Source organism: Bradysia coprophila, chromosome III (assembly GCF_014529535.1).
Source record: "Bradysia coprophila strain Holo2 chromosome III, BU_Bcop_v1, whole genome shotgun sequence".
Classification (NCBI taxonomy): domain Eukaryota; kingdom Metazoa; phylum Arthropoda; class Insecta; order Diptera; family Sciaridae; genus Bradysia; species Bradysia coprophila.
The window spans coordinates 524,019-547,499 of NC_050736.1; the positions used below are offsets into that span (position 1 = coordinate 524,019).

At 37.5% G+C, this 23,481-nt stretch overlaps 7 protein-coding genes across 8 annotated transcripts; 3 read left to right on the forward strand and 4 right to left on the reverse strand.

Moving 5' to 3' along the window:
- Positions 1-42: 42 nt before the first annotated feature.
- Positions 43-1,387, reverse strand: LOC119074809 (snurportin-1). The gene has a single exon (XM_037181097.1). It carries the CDS (start codon positions 1,171-1,173, stop codon positions 127-129), a length of 1,047 nt encoding a protein of 348 aa, XP_037036992.1. The 5' UTR covers positions 1,174-1,387; the 3' UTR covers positions 43-126.
- A 220-nt stretch (positions 1,388-1,607) lies between these two features.
- Positions 1,608-7,237, forward strand: LOC119074762 (GTP-binding protein 2). 2 transcript variants are annotated; one of them, XM_037181032.1, is made up of 3 exons: positions 1,608-1,770; positions 4,731-6,266; positions 6,337-7,237. In XM_037181032.1, the coding sequence occupies exons 2-3, from the start codon at positions 4,773-4,775 to the stop codon at positions 6,604-6,606; spliced, it is 1,764 nt and encodes a 587-aa protein (XP_037036927.1). In that variant the 5' UTR covers positions 1,608-1,770; positions 4,731-4,772; the 3' UTR covers positions 6,607-7,237. The 2 variants fall into 2 exon arrangements, with proteins under 2 accessions (XP_037036927.1, XP_037036935.1); XM_037181040.1 differs by lacking the exon at positions 1,608-1,770 and adding an exon at positions 4,150-4,348.
- Positions 7,238-10,083: 2,846 nt separating this feature from the next.
- LOC119074834 (replication protein A 70 kDa DNA-binding subunit) lies at positions 10,084-13,175 on the reverse strand. The gene is made up of 9 exons (XM_037181131.1): positions 12,987-13,175; positions 12,312-12,544; positions 11,810-12,251; positions 11,420-11,624; positions 11,240-11,352; positions 10,938-11,164; positions 10,627-10,882; positions 10,372-10,566; positions 10,084-10,309 (listed from the first exon to the last, which is right to left on the reverse strand). Exons 1-9 carry the CDS (start codon positions 13,020-13,022, stop codon positions 10,196-10,198), a joined length of 1,821 nt encoding a protein of 606 aa, XP_037037026.1. The 5' UTR covers positions 13,023-13,175; the 3' UTR covers positions 10,084-10,195.
- A 1,343-nt stretch (positions 13,176-14,518) lies between these two features.
- Positions 14,519-15,701, forward strand: LOC119074854 (pre-mRNA-splicing factor ISY1 homolog). Its single transcript, XM_037181170.1, has 5 exons — positions 14,519-14,665; positions 14,731-14,891; positions 14,957-15,160; positions 15,223-15,464; positions 15,529-15,701. Exons 1-5 carry the CDS (start codon positions 14,640-14,642, stop codon positions 15,691-15,693), a joined length of 798 nt encoding a protein of 265 aa, XP_037037065.1. The 5' UTR covers positions 14,519-14,639; the 3' UTR covers positions 15,694-15,701.
- A 285-nt stretch (positions 15,702-15,986) lies between these two features.
- Positions 15,987-18,365, reverse strand: LOC119074863 (thioredoxin domain-containing protein 17-like). The gene is made up of 4 exons (XM_037181184.1): positions 18,125-18,365; positions 17,979-18,060; positions 16,136-16,215; positions 15,987-16,076 (listed from the first exon to the last, which is right to left on the reverse strand). Exons 1-4 carry the CDS (start codon positions 18,267-18,269, stop codon positions 16,006-16,008), a joined length of 378 nt encoding a protein of 125 aa, XP_037037079.1. The 5' UTR covers positions 18,270-18,365; the 3' UTR covers positions 15,987-16,005.
- A 628-nt stretch (positions 18,366-18,993) lies between these two features.
- Positions 18,994-20,343, forward strand: LOC119074844 (JNK1/MAPK8-associated membrane protein-like). Its single transcript, XM_037181159.1, has 5 exons — positions 18,994-19,346; positions 19,403-19,615; positions 19,673-19,839; positions 19,907-20,041; positions 20,120-20,343. The coding sequence occupies exons 1-5, from the start codon at positions 19,123-19,125 to the stop codon at positions 20,272-20,274; spliced, it is 894 nt and encodes a 297-aa protein (XP_037037054.1). The 5' UTR covers positions 18,994-19,122; the 3' UTR covers positions 20,275-20,343.
- A 990-nt stretch (positions 20,344-21,333) lies between these two features.
- LOC119074840 (protein peste-like) lies at positions 21,334-23,394 on the reverse strand. The gene is made up of 2 exons (XM_037181146.1): positions 22,213-23,394; positions 21,334-22,155 (listed from the first exon to the last, which is right to left on the reverse strand). The coding sequence occupies exons 1-2, from the start codon at positions 23,359-23,361 to the stop codon at positions 21,748-21,750; spliced, it is 1,557 nt and encodes a 518-aa protein (XP_037037041.1). The 5' UTR covers positions 23,362-23,394; the 3' UTR covers positions 21,334-21,747.
- Positions 23,395-23,481: the final 87 nt, after the last annotated feature.

Consider the following 23,481-nt stretch of genomic DNA (forward strand, 5'->3'; position numbering starts at 1 on the left):
GAGACCAGGTGGTTCCTCCTTCGTAGTAAAACGGCACAGGTTTTAAAATTTTAAAAATTCTGAATTTTAATGAAGCAACACCAATCGATCAACATTCACAACATCTCGATCATCTTAATTACACAATCAGTCTCGTTCCATCGTTTCATGAACGTCATCGACGGTTCTGCCCTCAAGCTCCAACATTCGCTCAGCATTCAGAATCGAATTCAACGTAGCATTTTCGTCGTCCATATCCTCCTCCTCCATTTTCTGGACTTTGTCGCCGCGTTTGTTGCGATTTCTCGCCTTCGATGCTTTCAGTTGTTTGTCGAAGTCCCTGATGTACTCGGCAGCGTTTTGGTAATTGGCAGGTCGTTGCTCCAAATATTTCGGATGGATCATGCAGAATCCGAGAATTTCGTTTACCATAAACGAAAATAGCCATCCAACCAGCGGTGTCGTACCATGTACGTACGACGATTCTTTGTGAAAGAATAACAGGCCATCCAAATGGATGTTTTCATCGTCCCACATTGGATACGTTGTCAGACAGCTGTCGACGGCCACCTCATCGCCACAGTCCACAAATTTTATTGGCATGAATGCAAACTCGTTGTGGAAACCGATTTCGTCCAATTGCAGTTCGGATAATTTGCATGCGATCCAGAAGAATCGAAACGACGATTCACAATTTAACATTTCGGTGTTTGCATAAAACATAACATCCAACACCATGTACTTTGTGATCCCGTCCGATGTAACCGAAAAGCAATCCAGTATGGTTGTGGCATGTTTCAGTTTAATATCTCCGGGCAGACCGGATCGAAATTCGGTGATGTATACACCGTATTTGCTGTAAATTTTCGTCGCTCCATTCGTGGCGACAGCAACACATCGCATTCCCTTGGGACATGGTACCATAAACCATTGGTCCAAGTCATCCGGTTTCTCGTGCAACCATTCGGACAGCTGAACGTAGTTTTTGAATAAGCGTTGCTTCTTCGGTTTTTTGTTGACTTTATGTTGCAGTGACTGCAAAAACTGTTTAATATTTCGAGTATCGTCTTGGTCGTTGCTGCGGTGTTCCTTTTGTTCAGTTAACAACTGCTGGCGACGATCGGATTGTTTACGTTCCATTAATTCAGTGGAATTGCGATTTTTATATAGATCGGAATATTGAGAGTTAGCCATATTGCTAGGAGTATGTAGGTCTTATCAGTAAGACAATGTTTAATTCACGATTTAACACTTCTTAATCCGGAGAGTGTTTTCTATATCTTCGGTTGTAGGAAACTTACGCAAAATCTCAATGATACAACTGACAACAGAAATCTAGTACGAGTTCCATCAAATCTTGGGTCAGGTAGTAGTTTCTGCGCGCGCTTTTCATCAATTTCATGTATTTGATCGACGTCCCCGGAAAATGACTGAAAATTTTGGTGGGTAGGTAGATGAAGACTTTCGTCCCATATCTGTGTTAAAGAAAATCCACAGTGGACATTTGAAAAGCATTTTTTGAGTGGTGATACCAGGCTAGTACTCACAATGTTGAAACTTCGATAAATTCGGTTGGTAAATTATTACCAAAGATGTCACCATCAGTCTTCAATTTTACCGCATTTACCCGTCACTTTTCCACAGCTCTTTCAGTATGTGTACATATATGCTTTTGCATCTCGCGAAAAAATTTAGTCAAACAAAAAACACAATGACCATCAAGATGCATTAGCTAAAAGAATCAAGTGAAAAAAAGAAGATTATCGTGTGTCATCCTTAGCTAAATTCAGTGTGAGTGGTTGTGTGTGTAATTTTAATCGCTAAGCTGTACGCTTTACAACATTTCCCTGTTCCATCAGCATTTTTTTCTCTATTGAGTTGCTCTATTAATTATAGCTCAACTCAAAATATTATTGAATAATCCAGTGTATAAAGTCTACACTTTCACTGGCGTTTAGATTGTGTCAAGGTCAGCAACGAAAACTATCAACAAAACAATAAATCCTTTCATTTTTTGTACTGACTATGGTATCAATTAGCTAGTTTCTTTACTTTGCAATATTATCAGCTGTTTCGTCAAACCTATGCCTGCTGTACCATAGGTACCATTGTAAAAACGCATAGTGCAGTGCTGTACAATGCAATTTATGATAAATATTTACACTCACTTATTAATCGCTGCAGTTCGATTAAGATGTTAAATGCGTCATCGAAATTCTTGAACGACAGACGAGGGAAACATAATATCTAATTGCAACTTGTGTTAATTGTTTCATCATCAGTTTTCCTGAGTTGAAAGTACGATGAACTTACATTATCATTAGTTTTGATCGTGCCTAACATTTCGTTCTAGGTAAAATCCATTTCATCAATAAATGAAATAATCTCAAATGTGTCCGTAGATTATCGCTTTATGACCAAAGTTAGTGAGTCAGTTGATAAGTGCAAGTACAAAAAAATGTTTTCCAAATTTCTTTTTTCTATTGATAATTTGGCATGATTGTGAAATGCCAGTGAAGGTAAATTAAAATTTAGATTTTGAAAGACTTTTTGGTGGAATCTATTTGAATGATACAATATTTCCACAAAGCTGTGTATTACTGGGTAATCATGGTTTCAATTCATAAAACCTGTTAACAAATTATTAGCTTCAGGATTCAGGTTTAACTTATAATCACTTTGGTTGCACTTCATGTTTGTGTGCAACAATAAAAAAAACTCGCACGAACTGCAAGAACTAACAATTTACTATAATAATTACCTCTCTAAACCAATAAAGAATAAATAGTAAAATAGAAGTTTCTATGGACATAAAAATGATTCCTATCGTCAACCATCACCACTCACAAATAAAGCGGTAATTGTTTGTAACTCAAACGTGGAATTTTAAACTCGTTGGATAGGTTTGAAAAGGTCGAATGTCTCAGTGTTATGTACTTATAGTTCAGTGTAGAGGTCATATTTACATTTTATTTTTGCTGTCTTTGTACAACTAACGTTCATGGTTATTCCTCCAAGAGAGTTAATATTAATTCAAAATTTGAAAATATTTAAATGAGGAATAGAAAATTCATTTTTGGATCTCAAAAGACATTATTGTTCGGCATGTATTTCAACTGATCCCAGAAAAAGAAGAATTGATCGCAAGAAAAAGAGGAATTGGTCGCTTAAAAACAGTAAATGAAAAGAGAATTTGATCGCAGTAAAAGGAAAATCTTTCGCTCTAAATGATTTTGCCGAAAGAAAATACTTCTTTGTTCTCAGGATAGCAGAAACTTCAGAAAGTTTTCATCCTTGTGTATAAGGAAAATGTATTCTGCGATTCAATTCCTCGTTTTTTTGCGATCAATCCCTTGTTTCCATGCGATCAATTGCTCGTTTTCTTGCAATCAATTGCTCGTTTTCTTACGATCAATTCCTCGTGTTCTTGTGAACGATTCATCATTTTCTTGCGATCATTTCCTCATTTTCTTGCGATCAATTCCTCATTTTCTTGCGATCAATTCCTCGTTTTCTTGCGATCTATTCCTCATTTTCTTGCGATCAATTCCTCATTTTCTTGCGATCAATTCCTCGTTTTCTTACGATCAATTTTCCCTGTCCTGCGATCAGTTTAAATACTTCTCTTAATATTCTACATAAATTAATAACAAATTTTTGAACTTTTTTTGGCTAACCGGAAAATCCCATTAATGAACATTCATACAATTTGTTTTCTATCGCATACCATTAAAGCTATTGCATAATTTTTATCTTAAAAGTAATACGGCTGTGTATGGCATAGTAGGTAACAAAAAAAAACGAACACAACAGAATCAGTGAAAGTTAAATTCAGCTCACAGTTTTTATGAATTAGACAAAAAAAAACTGGTGTGTATGGTCTCAGTTCTGTTGCTTTGTTGTTAAACATTGTGTTTCGTTACTTAACTTTAAATAACGCGCAAAAACGGTGGTTTTAGATGTAGAAATGTTCTAGGTATAGTGAAGAAGTCGAAAATAGACAGCATTTCTAGCGATATATCTTCTGTATTTTGGCTTCGAGCACCAAAACAACATACAATTTAATCGAAAAAAAATAAAATTGGAAGACTTCCAAATGATCGTGAATTGAGAATTTTTCTATAGACTGCTCTGCACGTACTCGAAAAAATGAAAATATATTTTTTTTTTCAAATGAAAACAGTACAATCACATCCATCTATCCACGTAACCGCTTTTTCGGTTTGATGATCAACAAAATAAATTTTAATCTTATCTTCAGTCTTGTGTTTGTAAACAAAAATTGTATTGTTGTAGTGAATCCATATACACACTCGGCTGTAATTCTTTCTCGATATTGATTGCGTGTATCAATAAAAGCAGTAATTGGGTAAACCGAAATTAATTTACCATTTTACCATACGTCACATGTATGTGTGTGTACAGGTGGCTTAAAAATGTTAAAACATTTTCCATTTTTGCTCATAAAATAGGTACCTATAGCATTCGTAAACTGCTTCCGCAATAGCGGGATCATTATACTGAATAATAAATATTTTCGTTTGTTCGTTAGATGTTTCGTATCGCTTGAAATATTTTAAAATCGAAGGATTTTACTAGTAATCTCCATATCTCGATAAAAACCTTTCCAAGTGAAAATTTGTGTTTAAAAAAAAATGCAAATTCATTTGTGTAAGATATCTGTTGATTCTCCCTGCCAATTTTGTTAGCTATTCAATACAACAGATAACATAAATTTTCCATCCTTGCAGGAACAATCTTCCAGCCAACAACAGACGTAAGTGAATAAGACAATGGAGTCGTTTCTCAGCTTATTCGATCCATCGGATCCATCGGATAATAACGATAACAACAACGACAGCACGTATAGCAGCGAAAGCGATTCCGACAATCAGTACAACAACAATGAGAATGTAAAAATTGTTATCGACTTCGATCAGGATCAGCTGCCTCCCGAGCCACAGCTGGGCAACATCGAATATAAGCTCAAGTTAATCAGTCCATCCACTCAACGATTTGAACATTTGGTGACACAAATGAAGTGGCGATTACGGGAGGGACAGGGCGAGGCCATCTATGAAATCGGTGTCTCAGATTCTGGCCAATTGCATGGTCTGCATGATAATGATATGTCGGCTTCCTTGAGCACTTTGAAAGAAATGGCACGCAAATTAGGTGCTTCAACCACAGTATTGAGACGAAAATCTATTGCCGGACGACGCAGTGTAGCTGAAGTGTTGGTGCGAAAGATTCCCGATGATCAGAACAACATCGAGGTTCGTGTTGCTGTTTTGGGCGCTGTAAACGCAGGAAAATCGACTTTACTGGGTGTTTTGACGCAGGGTGAATATGACAATGGTAGAGGACGTGCTCGACTGAACATGTTCCGACACATGCACGAAATTCAATCGGGCCGAACGTCTTGCATATCACACGAAAGCCTGGGCTTTGACAGTCAAGGCAATGTTATAAATTATAAATATAACGAAATGATGACCTCCGAAGAGATCAGCGATCGATCTTCTAAGCTGGTGACTTTCATGGATTTGGCTGGCCATAGACGCTACATACGAACAACTGTACAAGCTCTAACTGGATATTCTCCTCATCATGCCATGTTAGTTGTCGCCTCCGGTACGGAAGGTGTGAACGCAATGACGAAAGAACATCTTGTTATTGCATTGGCGCTGGAATTGCCATTTTTCATTGTTGTCACAAAAATTGACGTTACTCCTCCAGACACAATTCTTATGGAATTAAAAAATATTGTCACTGCCATGGGTGTGCGAAAAGTGCCGCTGTTAGTTACAACCGATGACGATATGCTGACAGCTGGATCACAACAGTTAAGCGAACAAATTGTTCCCATATTTTGCGTCTCCAACATAACGGGCGATGGACTTAGTCTGGTCACCAGATTCCTGTACGTTTTATCTCCTGGCATCAGCAATTCGGAAAAGGAACGCTTGGAACAGGAACCATGCGAATTTCATGTGGATGAAATATTCAAAGTATCCGAAGTTGGACCGGTAATCGGTGGTCTATTGGTGAAAGGCGTTGTTATCGAAAACATGCCGTTGAAAGTTGGTCCCTTAGCGGATGGCTCTTTTCTGTCAGTGGCCATTCATTCAATTCACCGGAACAAGGCACCATGCCGAGCTGTACGGGCAGGTCAAAGTGCGTCGCTGGCTTTCGTACAAAATCAAAATCTGGCTATGCTACGCAGTGGAATGGTTTTATTGCCCGAGGCAACCGACGAGGAACCGTATGGATCCTTCTTTTTCCAGGTAAAATCTAAAACTGAACAGCTTTTGTCATTGGACGAGATTTCACGAATTTTCTTTCATTTATTTCCAGGCGAAAGTGTCTGTACTATATCATGCAACAGCAATTTACGAAGGTTTCCAGACAACCGTTCATATCGGCAGTATCCGGCAAACAGCTATCATCGAAGGTATTATGGGTGCAACAAAAATTGGCACCAACGACACCGCTTCCGTTCTGTTTCGCTTCATGCGCCATCCCGAGTATGTGCAACCCGGAATGCGAATTTTATTCCGAGAAGGTTCCAGCAAGGGCATTGGCAAAGTAACTCAAGTATTTCCACTTAATAAGCAATTTAATTAAATGAAACGTTTTAAAGAAATAAGAAACGAATATATTTCAAGTCATTGATAAAAAAAAAAAATACTTTTTAAGCCCAATGTTGCGACAGCATAAAATTATTTATTTAAAAAACAAAGTCAGACTTAAATACACTACTAGTAGATAGTTTGAATGAAAAAAACAAAATAAAAAACTTTCATTTTCTGTGATTTAAATAGTAGTTACAAAAAAACATATTTGATACGGACTAGACGAATATATTTTATGTGTGAGGACAGGAATATTTTAATTTTACTCTATCGTTTGGTTGCGACCAGTGCGAATGGTGACATAGAAATAAAAAAACGAAAAATTGAAATTTGAAAAGTTCAAACCTAGTGAATATAAAACTAAAATTATGAATAATAGACGACAATTTAAACGCCATTTTATTGCAGATCGTTTTTGATAACTAAATTTTATTGGTTTTTCCTTTTTGTTTCGTTTTGAGGAGAAAAATTATTTCATTTTATGAATTTTCGATATCCACACTCGGATTTAGGATTCATAGAGTTAAATACCATAATGTACAATCAAAGAAAAATAAATTTCGCTTTTGATTGAGCTATATAGACGATTTGTTTTAATTATATCTGCTATCAACAGCGACGACGGAAGTAAATGGCTCGTACTGGTATATATAAACAAAATGTATGAAAAAACTAATGCAAACCACATTTTGAGTCAATCTTAAGGTCACGGTTTGGAGCCTATGTCATGTACATTACTCTACCCGATACGAAAAACGTTTGACACCACTTTTGTTTCTGAGTCCCAGATATAGCTCGCATCGTAGAAAATCAAAATGGTCCAAATTATATTTCCTTTTTTCTCCTCAAATTAATCTCCTCCAACCAAGAGGTGTATGGGACTGTGCCAGGGACTATTTTTGAGAAATTCTCAAAATTCTCAAAAATTCTCAAATTTCTCAAAAATTTCTCAAATTTTTTAAAGCTTAAAAGATGGTTTAACAATGTAATTTTATGTGCAGACAGACAAAAAAGTAACCAGAGAACTCGTACAGTCGAAAAAGAGTAAGTAGAATTAATTAAAGCCTTCGATATTCAGTTTTCTAGTATTTATCAAAACTAGCTGTCTAAATCAGTTCCAAAAACGTTTAATATATTGTCTACATCGTTAGACACGTAACAAAGTTAATTTTCCTAAATTTTATTCAGAAGAATACAGTGAACGACATCTCAAATGTCTCACTGTCAAATTTTTCTGAGAATTTTATTGTGTCATTGCAAATTCACAATGACATTCTCTGAAAAAAAATGACAGTGAGACATTTGAGATGTCGTTCACTGTAAGAAAAATATTTTGTAAAATTTTGAGAAATTTAAAGAAATATTTCTCAAATTTCTCAAAATTCTCAAAAAATTCTCAAAAATAGTCCGTGGACTGTGCCCAAAATCGATGCAGCATTTCCTCTTTGTATTGCGATTCCAAGTCCAAGTCTTTGGATCAGGTAACTTCCTGATTTCTTCTCTCCAGGTCTCCTGTGGTGTCGATAAAAATCTCACCAATTGTATTTACTAAATTTCGACCTTCTTCTGACCAGCTTCCCAAAGTTTTGACGGCGATCGGAACGAAATGAAAATATTCATTTAACGGTTCATATAGTGTTTTCTTATAATTTTCTCTCATCCTAGCTGCTTCACCAGCTTTTTTGCTAGTTGCTTTTACATAAGATTTGGCCAAAGTATCCGCGCACGTAAAATCCCAGACTAAAGGCTTACTTTTATGCCAAGGTATCAAAGTTAGCCTGTACGGTTGTTTGCTGTCAGATCGGTTGCATCCTACCGATTCGAGAGTAGCCGAGCAACGAGGGATCAAAATGGTTGCCAAAATACTTTTGACCAGACTGAAAATTCAAAAATTTTAGGATAGAAGGATATGCTATGAGTAATTTGAAAGCGAAATTGAAATCCTTTAGCAGCGATAGCATATAAAATCTCCATATATTAACTCTCTTTATGACACATGGGACACAGAAACAAATCTACTGGAGTTTTAGGAATCCAAGTGGTGGTATTTGAATGAGAGAAACTCCTAACATTTATTTGAGACCCAATACACAACCAACTAGATCTTGCCTATTCCTATCGTTAGGGAGCCATCGGTGCCATTTCAGGGATCAAAAATGAAAGTCATAGAACAAATGTTTTTCTTATCGGGTCGTGCAATAATTAAATGTGCTATGGGTTTGGAACCGTGACCTTATGAAGGACCAAAATTGCATTGGGGGACTGGTCACTGGTGTATAATGAAATAATAGTAGAAGTATGTCCTTCTTTGAAACTTTTTATTTTGCCATATGTGGCGTTCAAGCCGAAGGCGAGAGATGTAACCACACAACGTAAAAAAACAAAGTTCCAAACAATTACGCAAGATATTTTATTGACTAAGCCCCAGAAAATTAGTTTTAACGCTCATGCCAATGAAGTAATGATACTTTGATCTAATACACTCGATATATTAATCTGATGATAAGCTTGACGCCGCACCGGTAAAATGATAACAGAGGTTACTTAATGGACTTAATCGGTAAATAATGTAAACGGGCTTGTAAAAAAAATTAAAAATTTTTGAAATTTTGAGAGACCCAAAATACCAATCCTTTTTTCTTGAACTCCTAATCTAAAGACCTGATGATATGATATGATCCATCAAGACGTGACAAAGAGGTGACAAATAAAATAATAAAATTAATAAAAATTCTTTTGTAAAATATTTTACAAAATGAGTCGTTACAACTGTATTTGGTGATTTTTCGGTTACATAAAGCTTAACGTTTGGTCGGAAAACTATTAATCGTAAACTTCAGCCGAAGTCCATTGTTTATCAAATTTATTTCATTTCAATAAAGGGAACAAAGAATGTCTAGAAAACGCCGAAACGCATAGCCAAAGTATTTACCGAAGAGATTCATTACAACTTGTGACCTATTTCACACTTGGTAAAATCTGAAAATAAGGTCCTTTTTGAACCCATAATCTCCATAACATCATATCAAAAGCTTAAACAACCGAGCTTCTTCCGTTCAAAGAGGAGCGAAAAAAAACTAAGGTGAGCACGTCTTCCATCACGACCTAGTATCAATGGTATTATGTCTGCATTTCGGGAGGTTCACTGAATCGGATTTAAAAAAAACTTTCGTTCTAAACAAAAAAATCACAGATGCAGAAAAATACCTTACAGGAAAACGATCAGCTTTAAAGGGCAAATTTGTTCATCACTTGAACTCCCCTTTCGATGTACTAACCTTTTTGTATATTTAGCTACATACAATACGCACAATCAAATTCTCAAACGGGTAAAACAATTTCCCCAACGGCTATTTTCCTGTACCAGTTCCAGTTACTTAAAACCAGCAACACACCGGAGTCGTCTTAAAATAGCAGCTTCAATTCGATTCTTAGATACGACCAACTAAAAGTGATTTTTGCAAAATAATTTAAGTTTCCGAGAACATTTATTTCAATGGAATTTGGGGCATCTTATTTTACCAGTAACAAATAGTTTTATATGATGAGAGCGATATAGAGAAATTATTACAAAAAAAAAATCAATTTTTTCCAACTCCAGTCAGGGACTGAATGTTTTTGATCAATTGGGCATTGTATTCTTTGTGATTCACCGGTGCGACGTTCATGACTTGGATTTTATTTCGTGGAGAATCCTGAAAAGATAATGCAATTCAATTGTAAAAACGCAATCGGCGGTGGCAATGAAAATTCTTACCCCGAAATTTTCGATCTTGGATCGCAGTTTGAAAATGTAGCCCTTGAAGAGAATCTTCGATACCATTTCTTCCAATTCCTCTTTGTTATTATCAAAGGCCCGGCCAACTTCATCAGACGAATGTCCTAGCAATTTTTCGCCTTGATCCGAAAATATGGTTACCCAGCGGTTGGTCGTCCAGTCTGCAATGCTTGCCTGAAAGGTTCAACAAATAGTAATAACATCGAGAACTAGCCAAATTGTGTCTTTCATTACTTGCAGAAGGATTCTGTATTTAAATTCTGAGCTATCAACAGAACACTTCTCACATCGGAACATGCCATTGTCTTGATCGAGGACTTTTTTGTTGCAATCTGCTTTGGAGCATGATTTGTACACACATGCGTTCGTTTTAATCAAATGAACAACAGCCTTGCATTGAAAGTAGTCGGGTTTCTCTGCACTTCCCAAGTTTCGTGCCTTGGCCTCGTAAAAGTTCACCCAATCCGTTGAAAAACCGGCTGCAGCGTTTCTGCAAATCAAATGGTTGAGCACACACAAACATTGCAAAAGAGGGTTTATTTCACCTCGAGGAAATGCTGGAAAAGTCTTGCTTTTGACCATCATTATCGTACCATCCGCGAAGTTGATGAGCCTCACTGATGTCGGGATTCAGTTTCATCGTAGTGCCACTGTTCAGCGAAATGCTCTTTCCACCACCGAATTCATTGATTCTGCCACCTTTGATGAAGACGATCGGATTACCGGAGCCATCAAAATTTTCGGCGTCCTGTCCCCAAAGCGTAAGGCTGACCTGAATTCGAAAATGTTGTTGGTATATTCGTTCGACTTAGTACAATCGTTGTGATTCATTGAATTTGATACTTACACTAGATCCGCTGCGATCGACCAAAGTAACATCTCTTTTCTTCAGTTCGCGGCCAGTCGTCTTGGCAGTAAATTGGAAAATGTCACCAACTTCACGACAGACGCCTGCAACATCTAGAAACGAAACAAGGAGGTGAATTTGAATAAACATTGGTAGTCAATGTGTGGTGCAGATACTCACCCACGGTAGCATTTGCTTCCATCTGGGAAATTTGGGACAAAGGAACCAAATTATACGAAACTTTTGGAACGTTGTCGTTGCCGCCAACACATTCCTCTACAACCGTATCGGAATTGAAAGTCATTTCGTAATCGTTTTTGATGCTCGTGAATTGTTTGTTGGCCGATTTGAGTTGACACTTGGAAATGTAGTACACTTTATCCACCTGAAACGACGAGCATTTATTCAATCTGTTATCGAAACTAACGGCAGGTTTGGGATGGTGTTGTCTTATGTACCACAACGTAATGTTAAAACCAACGAGGTACAAGATTTATCGTCGAAGAACCGAAAAACATAAAGACCGCTTGCCTGCCTAATATTCCTGACTCTACGTATTATTGTACGTACCTGAATCATTTCGAAGTATTTGTCACACGCCTCTTTAAAACAGGTAGCTCTTATTTCGCCGCTTTCGTCCATGAGATCCATGCTGAACAACTTTCCTTCACCCTTAGCATTCTTCCACTCGCGAACATTAGTTTTCGATGTAACGCGTGCTTTTATGACCCATTTGTTCTGATATGGTGTCAAGCTCGCAATGGGAGAAGTTAGATGGCTTGACATTACAGATGAGTTAAGCGATGAATTTGCATTGCTTGATCCAAGACCGTTACTGCTCGGCTTATATCCATTACTTGCTGGTTTACTTGACGGAGCGGGTTCACTTGGTGCTACTGTTTCGCTCGTCTTCGGCATGTTTGCATCATTTAACGGCACTGGATCACCAATTTTTACTTTCACCTCGGTGCCGGGATGCAGAATGGCCAATTCCAGAATTACGACCACTTTTCTGTGAAAGTTTAGGAATTTAATTGATAAACAATCATTGCCGGACTATCGATCCACTTACTTTTCCTGGGAAATCACGGACACAATATGCTTGTCGACACGAATTATGGTATTGTCTGTCAGTTGATTTTCATCGGCGTAGCTGTTGAGTTGTGTAGCTAACATTGCGTAGCTAATTAAATATTTTCCGTCGGAGACGAGAAGCCGATACCGAACATTTCCACTTCCAGGCAAGCGTTTGGTGCCCAGCACTTGTAGAACTGGCTTTCCGCATTCGACTCCAGTCAAAATGTTCTAAAATTATGATACATTCAGAAATGGCTAGTCAATGATGACTTAAAGCGATGAGTGCTCATTAGAACAATAGAGGAACAAAAAGAAGTAAAAATGACTTGATGATAATCCTGCTTTTAAGCTCATAGGAACACGGATTTCATAGTAGACATTGCAATGAAAATTCAATTTGTGACTCAGGCTGCAATGGAAATTGAAATTGCGACTTAAGTTTTCCATGTCGGCGATGTCATGTCTCCGTATTATCAAAGCGTCTACTTTCCATACAGAAGCAAAAAATTAGGTCTCAAAGCTACTTTGTAAACATCAGATTCGTCCTTTGACGAAGGAGGCTCACAATTTACCGTAATTTTTCAATCGTCAAAGTTTGGTGAGGTCAATATTTTCGTATGAAATTTCTCTGACTTTCCCCTGAACAAATTGAACAAATAAAAAAACTTACAGAAAGGCAGCCGGTCGATAGACTAGCGAAGACCATTTTGACTTGTTACAACAATGTGTTGTTAAATTCACAAATTTCGAAACATAAATTGCCGATTTCACAAAGAAAATTGAAGACACAATGTCTATGCACGGTTGTTAACAAATGTAATGAAATACTTTAAAGCCCGCGAAATTTGACAGATGTGCGCTCCCATCAGTGCGCCGAATATTGCGTTCAAATTTTTCAAAAATACGCATCCCAGTCGTAGAAAATATGAATGAAAAGGGGAACGAATGTTTGAAAACACTGACAACATTAAGGGATGATTTAAAATAAAAAATTCTAACCGAAATCAACGAAGAATTTATCCTAAGACCCATGGATCGGTTCTACTAGAAAATAGAAAACGTCGTACAAGGGATATATTTACAAATACGAGGCACTGCATTGCGTTGCAAAGATTTTGAAGCGATTTCCTTAACGTAATTCAAAACGACATTATTGAATTATCTATACTTCGGTTACAACGTAGTTCAAACAATAATTATTTACGTATCTGTTGTGGAAGGTAGATTTTAGGCAATTTAACGAGTTCTATCTTGAACGAAATGAGGGTGACCAGCGAAAGTGCCTAAAATCACGGCAGAGTAAAGTAACCCAGGCAGGAGTGCTCGTTTGACTAGGGACCTGAATAATCTAGTAGCCTTATTTATTTTGCGAATTAAATTTTTCAACTTATGCCAGTGTTCATTTGAGTTCATTTTCATACGGTGTATTAGGTCCCTCATTTGACGTTTCAAAAATGAACCGCTCCTGCCTGGTTTATTTTACTCTGCCGTGCTAAAATCAACCATCCACAACATATACGTATATAACTTTTCATGCTGAGGGCCTGACGTGAAAACGTGATCATGGTCGACAGCTGCCAAATAGAGTAGTATTTTGTGTGAAATGGTTTTTTACAGTGTTTTACTGTTGTGTGACACACTGTCAAGTGTCAGTACCCCAGAGGGGGAAATTTGAAAAAAAAACTTGCGGTAACGTTGACACAAAAGAGTTTATTCTTAATAAGAGTCATTTAGATAGTAACACTCATGCTTGAAGTGCGTTGTTCGGGGACGAAGACGAAGTCAATTTGGACTTTTTCTCAAGTTTGCGTCCCTTAAGATGAAAATTTACATACTTTACCTGTATTGGACGATTGATTTTGACGTAAATAACTATTAAAGTGATCATTCTGAGGCTCAGAATCTGAGGGATTGAAAAGGGAAATGCATGAACTCACATGTATATAAGATTGCATGCAAAGCTTAAAAACGGCTTGCGTCGGCGATAAGAGGAGTGCACTCAAAAATGTCCTTCGACAATTGATAATTCAAATTTCATGACTCTCACACCCATAGAGTTATACTGAAGAGGTGGCCGAGTGTAACTCTATGCTCTCACACCCAATGAAAGTGGAAACAATTGCATTGCAATTTTCGTTTCTTTCCCGCAAAATTATCACAGAAAGTGAACACTTTTTGACACCCGGTCGTTTTTTGCCTTTTGTTTACACATGCACGACATGCACACAGAAGTTTCTTCTTCTCGAAAACAAACGTTTGTTGTTGATTTCATCTTTACTTTGTGAAATTTTCGGATTCAGTTTATCTGCAAACACATCTCAAAATGGCTAGAAATGCGGAAAAGGCTATGTAAGTATCTAACAACAGTGTCGCCAATCAGCCCCAAACCGATAACTGGAAATACGTTTTTTTAGGACCACATTAGCCCGTTGGCGTGCTGCAAAGGAAGCTGAAACGGGAGACAAAGATAGACGGCCATATCTAGCATCTGAATGCAATGACGTCTCCAAATGTGAAAAGTGGCGCCTGGAAATTATCCGCGAGATTTCGAAAAAAGTGGCTCAAATTCAGAATGGTAAGTTGTTGTATCATATCAGAAGATGATCCGGATCTTAAATTGTATGTTTTGGATATGTCCAGCCGGATTGGGTGAATTTCGGATACGAGACCTAAATGACGAAATCAACAAATTGCTTCGTGAGAAACGGCATTGGGAAAATCAAATATCAGCGCTTGGTGGACCGCATTATCGGCGTTACGGACCGAAAATGTTCGATGCTGAAGGACGTGAAGTGCCAGGAAATCGCGGCTATAAGTATTTCGGTGCAGCGAAAGATTTACCTGGTAAGTTTTGAATGAATTTCAGTAACACGAAACGCAATGGTCACAACTTTTCCGTCACTCAGGCGTGCGAGAACTCTTTGAACAAGAACCAGCTCCACCGATCAAAAAGACAAGGGTCGAATTGATGAAAAACATTGACGCCGATTATTACGGTTATCGTGACGACGACGATGACGGAATTCTGATTCAGTTAGAAGAAAAAGCTGAACGGGCAGCTGTGTTAAAGGCGATCGAAGAGTGGAACGAGAAACGCAGCACAGAAGAGCCGAATGACGAGGATGATATCTACAACACTGACCCTAAAGTGAGTGCTTTATATGCAGCATTGCTCTGATCCTAAAGCTAACGTCGCCCATCTTTCATTTTAGGATAATGCTGAAAGTAATTTGTCTAAGGAACGAATGGAAGCTGATCCAATGGAACTACTAGGTCCACGTTTCACGGCGCACGTACCGATTCCTACGCAACAGGATATAGAGTCTGCTTTGTTGAGGAAGAAAAAACAAGAACTTTTAGACAAATACACGAACTAAACGCCCAATTCCAAAATCTTTTGCTGGATAATTTGAATTTATTTTGGGCGATTTGCAGATAATAGAAACGAAGAAGGTAAGTGATTGGTTTGTAAAACTAAATGAGCACTTTTCCGTAAAGACGTGTAAGGTGTGTCGGCCAAATAAGAGCCGTTTATAATTTCTACCCTGCGGAAGCTAAAGGGGTTATTAGGTAAGAGAACATTGTACCGTGGTAAAGTTTCTAGACGCAGTTCGTTGGATTTAACATTTCGTGGACGGTTAATACTTAAGTTGCAATAAAACCCAGCATATCAATCACATGAATCAAATTTATTCTTCACTGAAAAACATCGAAAGTAATTCAGGATTCAGCAGCTGTTCTCCTTCTAAGCGTTGAGGACCTGTAAATAATTTCGTTAAAAAAATCTTTCCCAAAAGATAAAAATTTTCGAAAAGTTACCATCCCATCGGATCAACGTTGGTATGACGGACAGATGAGTTTTCTTATCAAGTCGGAATACGTTCTTCATATCCTTCCAGCTGAAAAAGAAAATGTTTTTTATCACGTTAGTAAGACACGCTTCAATATTTAGGAATTAACTAATTCACAACAGACATCCATTACAACTTTGGTGATTATCCCCGAAACAACGACGGTCATAATAACTGACAGTTAAGTGACGAATTAAAAATGCGAAAACGATATAACTTCATTGTAACATTGGACCACCTCCCGCACGGAGTATGGAGTAATGCCATTCAAAGAATTACGTGAGCTCGTGAACAGCCGAACCGTTTTCAAAATTAAATTTTACGGACACGATTGACAAACTGCCAACAATTTCAGACTGCTGGAAAATGAGAGCGGATTGCCAATAGAAAAATTGATATTGAATCAGATGGAAACGACTCGAAAGTCTACTGGTAAGCTGCCATATTGCCTATGGAAACATTACCGGCCATAACCGGCCAATCATACTACCGTAGAAAGAACCGCTTCGACAACGATCCATTCGCCAAATACTTCAGAAAAACTAATCAAATTACTCCGGCCTATATCTTTTTCCGACCTATGCACCGAAACTTTACCCAAGGTAGCGAAGCAGATAATTTACTGATAATAGCTCCGCTTATTTGGGGTATGCTATCTCAAAATTTTGACGATTTACATAATAAGGTTGGTGAATGCAGTGAATGCATTCATGACATTAACAAACCCGAAAGTGAAGAGCTATGTCTGGTCAAGTTTAAAGGGGATTGGTACAGAGCCATTAACTATGGCTCAAAATGTTTGTTCATTGACTGGGGTTATGTGGAGGACATTGACGCACGCAACATAATACGTTTTCCTGAGGAATTGAAAGTTCCGTGCTACACGTTCGTTTGTCGTGTTCAAAGTGTAGGACAGCGTCTGGCTCAAGATACAGCGCAAATTGAACGGTTGAAGAAATTGCTAGACATCCTGAGAGAACATCCATATTGTTTTTTGTGTTCACGTTGAAGGTGAACTAATTGAATATAATGTCACGTTTCCGAAACTTCGAATAAAAATTAAGTTTTTCTTTATTCTCTTTTTTGCTATATTTTCTTGAATTTGTTTTTTACTTTTTTCGACCTTTTGAAAAGTTAATTTGTTATCAATAAAACTAAGAAGTCTCAATAAAGAGATATCATCGAAGGTATAAGCAAAATTCGTTAACATGCACTTACGACTCAATCGTTTCAGCAATTTTCACAAAAAATTTGGATTTTTTAGAATCTTTGGGAGTTGATTCTGAAACAACGTCCACCACAGTAAGTATAGGTAGAACGTATCAACGATGACTTTCGGTTAAAGTGATAAACGTTAGAGCGAATGAAGTAAAAGATTCTGTTTCGAACAATAAGCGACACAAAAGAAGTAACGAATTTAATCGTTGTATGCTGGATGATGCTCTTGTTTTTTCTAAAAAGTGAACGAACTGTGTTCAAGCAGAAATTTAACTTTGCTGCTAAAAAAAGATTTTTTCACTTTACTAGAGAATGAGTCACAGCTAAACGCTTATTGTTGTAACCTGTTGTATCATGTGAAAATTCCACCAACAAAGAAAATTTATCAACCAAAATGGGGTGGTTGAGAATATTAACCATCGGCCAGACATAATTAACATAATAATCATCCATACCCAATGGGTATTACCCATGATAAGATACTACAATGTAGATATTATGAATCAAGAAATATTAATATTTGGAAACGAGAGCAGCTTATCTTACATTGACTCCGCCGATTGATTATGCAGAACATACTATTTTATACTTACAATGGCCTATCACCGACATCACAATAGATAAAATGTGTATTCGGATCAGAAGAAGTCAACGCCTTGTCAACAAATGGTAGAGCTGTAAATTAATGCTCGATTTTAGCTAATTTAATTAGATAATCACTGCAGTCTGCACCGTTTACCTTCGACACAATCAGGGCACCAACTCTTTCCAGTGTCATCTTTAGAGCCCGTGAAGTAAATGTTTATCGGCTTATTATCACTTTTTATACGATTGATACAATCTATTAGATCGTCGTAACCATGAACTTTATGTTGTTGGGCCATTTTTGTGGACTGACTGAATGTGAAATTTTGTTGTGCAGGAAAGTAAATATTTTGTTATCACGACGACAATTTTATTGTTAGTGTGGGTCTGTTGCGAGATGTGCTCACTTATATCAGTTAAGGAAAATGTCCCAGACGACATACTTAGAAGATAGGTGTATAAATGGTGGGTTCTTTGATTCTTATAGAGTGTTATGATGAAAGATAAGAATATAGTTTGATAAGTACCCCAAGGCAAGTTAAACAAAATTGGTATTCTGTCCTCTTGCTCTCAACGTACCACGTTGAAAGAGAAGCAAATACTTTGACAAGTACCCCAAGGCAAGTTATAATAGCTAGTCTTCGGTTTTCTCGCTCTGATCATAACAGTCTATACAGTTCATACAGTTAAATGCATTGAAATTTCATCATGAATTTGCTTCAGCTGTTTTGCAGCTGATCCACACAAACAATCTCAGCCCCTGACTGTATTTTTGTTGTTTAGAGGCCACTTGCTCATTCTATCAAAAATATTCGTCAATAGAGTGTTATGATGAAAGAGAAAGAAATATTTTGTCAAGTACCGCAAGACACCTTATAATAGACTGGTCTTCGGTCCTCTCGCTCCGATCATAACAGTCACGGCAGAGTAAAAGTAAACCTGGGGGTTACTTTTACTCTGCCGTGTAACAGTCTATGATCCCCAAAAGTGTGTTCCAGTCGTCCCAGTATAGAATCAAATTCTACTTTTCTGAGTATGTTCACTAGCTGGCAAACACATATCTGTCACTTTCGAAAAGAGAGAATGAAGAGGAGATGGACTGATTGTTGTTTACAAAATATCGAATTGATGTCAAAAATCATACCCAACTAAATGGCAGATAAATGCCCTGGAATCTATTGTGGACGCTTGAAACTAGAGAATGATACTTGGAGCGACTGTGGTGCGTGTCCACGCGGCTACCAAGTCGATGAGAGTCGATGTATTCCGTGTACAGACACTCCGACTCAATACGATTGGTTGTATTTGGGATTCATGGCTTTGATGCCTTTGATAGGCTCATGGTTCTTCATTGATATGGTGTCGAAGGAACAATCGTAATTTATTGATGGAAAATTGTTTATAATTGCTCGCTAACCGAATAATTTTACAGATTCACAAAAGGGCAATTGATTTTACACTTCAGTGCTCTAATGGAAGTGGTTGTTTCAGCGATTGTTACGTTGTTCATCTATGAGCCAGTCTTTTCGTTTGTCATACACTCATGCCAGGTGAAGAAATTGTCAGACTGGTACACGTTGTTTCACAATCCTAGTCCGAATTACGGAGAAAAGTTGTATTGCACACAAGAAGCCGTTTTCCCATTGTAAGACTGAAAATCCCGTTGAGCAAAGACAAGCAATTTAATGTTACTTTTATCCAGGCAAACAATGGTGTTAGTGTTCTACCTGCTATGCATTGTTTCCATGATGATGATTCGACCATGTTTGAACAAAATATTTCTCAAAAAAGGAAAAACTGCTATTTACTGTTCACTTTACTTCATACCAGTACTGTCTTTACTCCATACCGTCGCTGGAGGTCTGATTTGTAAGTAACCACTGTCATTCTTTGGTTATCCAGTCAACACATCAACTCAACTCATTACTCTTTACAGATTATTCCTTTCCATATTTGAGTGTTATTATCTCAATGATATCAAACGCGGTTCATTTCTCTCTCAAATTGGATCAGAGTATGAAATCGTTGGTTTTATCGTCGGTAAAGGAAATGAAAAATACTGTCGTCATAGGTAAGTGTGATCCATTCAATGGATTCCATTGGTGGCTTTTGTGTTGACCGTTTCAATAGTATATGTTTGTCGTTTCAGTCGGACATTGGTTGCTTCTAGCCTATGGAATCATTTCATTGGATCAACATCTTGCCTTTCTAGCATTCGTGCCATTTCCAGCAATCTTTTATATCATCACCGTTAAGTTTACCGACCCTGGCGAATTTCACATTCGAGAAGAGCGTAGTAGTTAGAGTACATACTAGAATGAATAGTGTAAAGTAATAATTTATGTTTAATATACGAGCCGTGACTTAGAGTTAGCTACAGTATTTTACTGCGTTATCACTAAATCAGTTATTACCTTTGGGTTAAAGTACCATCGCCGAGTGCATTATGTAAAAATGTCTTGCTTCATCTCTTTTAGATTTGCTACAAGTCTCTTAAGTGTGTAAGGTGTATGGCAAATGAGGAAATATAGAGCTACTGGAACAATCTCTATATATATCTCTCTCTCTCTCTCACTTGCTTAACAGCAACTAGGAAGGGATTTTTCCTTATAATTTGGTTTATCTTCTGTAATGAGGGGAACTAAGACTCTCACTATTGATGAGATCTCTTCGACTTTTAGATGTTTCTACTTGAGGATTTTCCGAGTAATATGAAAATGCAATACAGTTGCTAATTATTTACAATAAAATTGTTTGCAGATTTAATAATTACTTTCATAAGCCATGCAAAAAGGTTTTTCTTTTGCACGAGTCAGCATGAGATGAGTTCTGAAATCACATGAGGTAAAGAAAGTCGTTTGCTGAACATAAATATGCGACGTAATCGAGGTGTTTCAGCACTAGCGGGAATATATTCTTTTCCATGATGCAAATGTGACGTCACACTTCATTTGAGACCGTCCAAATTCGTCACGTTTTTTATGACTCTCCCTCCTCCTACCCCAAAGTAGACATGTATCAAAAAAGGTCTTCCGTCGTAAGTATATGCAAAAATATAATTCTTAGTCCGTTAGGCTGTTTTTAAGATATTTTTTGTATTTTGGTTCATTTTAACATCACGACGTAGTAAGCATGACATAGAAAACCCAGGCAGGAGCGGCTGTCCTCACTACTGAAATAAATTGTTATTAAAAACCATCTACGACTTCCTAAAGTCTAAAGGCCAACACACATTAGCATCTAGTGTAATCGGAAATACGATATTTCTATTGTTTAAATCAGCTAAAATCGGTTAAAACCGGTTTTAACAATAGAAATATCATATTCACAACTGACACTAGATGCTAGTGTGTGTTGGCCTGAAGTCTTTTATTATTATTAGATAGGGCGTCTCCTTAATTGCTTAAATTCTAAGTCTCACGAATTAGAAGGTCCGTCAAATCAGCCATTACTGCCGGTGTTTACTATGTCGTGCTGACCCATTACTTATTTTTAAAGCTCATAATCAAATGCAAGAACTATACGGTGTTTAAGTAGAGCGAGATGGAAAATCAACTCGGAGTGTGCTGTCATCGATAATACAAAAGAATCTGACAGCAGACCCCGAGATGGAACAATAGGTTGTCGGTTCGCCATCTCTCTCAAAGCACTCTATTTTAATGTTTTTAAAGTTAAGTTGCTGGCATTGTCATCAAATCATCCATTTCTTTGCTGATTTACTACTATCGATTTTGTCATGTGACTTATTCAAATCAGTCTTTTAAAGTGTCTTACAAATTACACACTTTTGTTGAGTATCTCTTTCGTCATCAATAACGGTCGGTCTTCCAGTTTATTTTCTTTGTCTAATTCTTCACAAATGATCACACGATCATCCGTCATTCGGCCATTAGAGTGCACTTTACCAGTAACTCGTTTACACAAAAAGCGATGGATGGGAAGCCATAACACCATAATCACACCGATAGCTAACACAGTTAGTGAACCGACTTGACCAATACATGGAATACCAGTTGCCAAGCGGATTTTAGCCACTATTTCCGGAGATACAGTTACCCGTTGTTCGAACCAAAGAATCGGCATAAAGTGTTTTGGAACGTTTTTGTACATTCCAATAGTAGGACTTGGGGTAATGAGTAAATTGATTTGAAGTCTAGCAGCTACATCTAGAGCCATTCCTGTAGACTGTTAAATTCGGTCAATTTGATCATAGTTTTACAAAATTATGAAGAAATTACTCACTGGTTCCAAAGTAATATAAAATTGATGTTTCCCTTCGTCAGGATTCATTCCATCAATTTGTTTAATAAAGTAAGGATCGGCTCCATAAAAATGTGGATAAGACATGAAAACTGGGACACCGAAACGACACGAGCTAATATTCAAAACACCGGAACAGGATCCTTCGCCCGGAGCATAACATTTATTTTCCGGGTACAGTGATCCATTATCAACAGATCTTTTTCCACCAATAAACTTGTATCCCAACAAACCGCGCACGTCGACGTCTTTCTCGTAATCCAATGGAATACTGCGACACATATCCGGAGTAAAAATTGAAATTGTGCTGTAACGAGATTGCTTTGGTGCGAAAAATTCCCCAGCAGAGCCATGAATCAGTCCACAATTGCCTTCGAACGCTCCACTAGTGTCTTTAAAATTCCAATTTTTCAACACACCAATTTGACTGATGTCGTCGACACCCGTGTGTGCATTGTACCATCCGGTTAAATCAGCCGAATTATTTCGCTGATAGAACCAACCAACACGGTCAAAAGGTATTTTTTCACCATCCAAAAAGGAAATCTTCCTAGCAAGACTCATCATTTTGTCCTCGTAGCCTTCGAATAACAGTTCACCGACGGATTTTGTAACGTGAATTTTTTGGTCATGCATCGACAGACCTAGCGAGATACTTTTTGTCTTAAATATGTCGGCAAATTTACCTTTTTGTGCGGCTGACAGCGCCACAAGATTTACTGTAGTGACAATGTCATCCAAACTGCCATTCGAACCGGCCGCGTCGAAATGAAACATACTTAAGCGACGATAAGTCACTGTTGAATTCTCCGGATTAAATTTTATATCCACTTTATCCGGTTTTTCGGTGAATCTGTATGGACCTAATTGCATGAAATGCGGTTGAGTCGAATGATTTTTGTAATCCTCGTGATTTGTCCAATTGAACATATAAATATCCAGACTTAAGTTAATCGGCGGCTGCTTCCAAGCTTCAAAGCTGAGAGATGTTGGTGTAAGTTGCATTTCTGTTGCCATTATATCGTCAAAGATACTGGGCCAAATTATTGTAAACACTATACCGAATACTATTAGTACTAAGCCACAGACATTAAATGCGATCCTCAACGTGATTTCTTTAACGACTTTCATATCGGAAACTTGTCTTAACAGCACTACAAACAAATAACGAATGATATAGCAGATAATATTAAAAAATGAGTCTTCAAAAACTCGCACACTATTTAACTGTCTACCGTAGCAAATGTTTGA

Excerpts from the sequence above, each read along its gene's own strand:
- LOC119074762 (XM_037181032.1), top strand. The coding sequence starts at position 4,773 with ATGGAGTCGTTTCTCAGCTTATTCGATCCATCGGATCCATCGGATAAT. Across the intron at positions 6,267-6,336 it reads ATGGATCCTTCTTTTTCCAG|GCGAAAGTGTCTGTACTATA; the intron begins GTAAAATCTAAA and ends ATTTATTTCCAG.
- LOC119074809 (XM_037181097.1), bottom strand. The coding sequence starts at position 1,173 with ATGGCTAACTCTCAATATTCCGATCTATATAAAAATCGCAATTCCACT.
- LOC119074844 (XM_037181159.1), top strand. The coding sequence starts at position 19,123 with ATGGCAGATAAATGCCCTGGAATCTATTGTGGACGCTTGAAACTAGAG. Across the intron at positions 19,840-19,906 it reads CGTCGCTGGAGGTCTGATTT|ATTATTCCTTTCCATATTTG; the intron begins GTAAGTAACCAC and ends TACTCTTTACAG. Across the intron at positions 20,042-20,119 it reads GAAAAATACTGTCGTCATAG|TCGGACATTGGTTGCTTCTA; the intron begins GTAAGTGTGATC and ends TTGTCGTTTCAG.
- LOC119074863 (XM_037181184.1), bottom strand. The coding sequence starts at position 18,269 with ATGGCCCAACAACATAAAGTTCATGGTTACGACGATCTAATAGATTGT. Across the intron at positions 18,061-18,124 it reads GTGCCCTGATTGTGTCGAAG|CTCTACCATTTGTTGACAAG; the intron begins GTAAACGGTGCA and ends ATTAATTTACAG. Across the intron at positions 16,077-16,135 it reads AACGTTGATCCGATGGGATG|GTCCTCAACGCTTAGAAGGA; the intron begins GTAACTTTTCGA and ends AATTATTTACAG.
- LOC119074834 (XM_037181131.1), bottom strand. The coding sequence starts at position 13,022 with ATGGTCTTCGCTAGTCTATCGACCGGCTGCCTTTCT. Across the intron at positions 11,353-11,419 it reads GGAAGCAAATGCTACCGTGG|ATGTTGCAGGCGTCTGTCGT; the intron begins GTGAGTATCTGC and ends TTTCGTTTCTAG. Across the intron at positions 10,567-10,626 it reads AATACAGAATCCTTCTGCAA|GCAAGCATTGCAGACTGGAC; the intron begins GTAATGAAAGAC and ends TGAACCTTTCAG.
- LOC119074840 (XM_037181146.1), bottom strand. The coding sequence starts at position 23,361 with ATGAAAGTCGTTAAAGAAATCACGTTGAGGATCGCATTTAATGTCTGT. Across the intron at positions 22,156-22,212 it reads TTTATATTACTTTGGAACCA|TCTACAGGAATGGCTCTAGA; the intron begins GTGAGTAATTTC and ends CGAATTTAACAG.
- LOC119074854 (XM_037181170.1), top strand. The coding sequence starts at position 14,640 with ATGGCTAGAAATGCGGAAAAGGCTAT. Across the intron at positions 15,161-15,222 it reads TGCAGCGAAAGATTTACCTG|GCGTGCGAGAACTCTTTGAA; the intron begins GTAAGTTTTGAA and ends TCCGTCACTCAG. Across the intron at positions 15,465-15,528 it reads TCTACAACACTGACCCTAAA|GATAATGCTGAAAGTAATTT; the intron begins GTGAGTGCTTTA and ends CTTTCATTTTAG.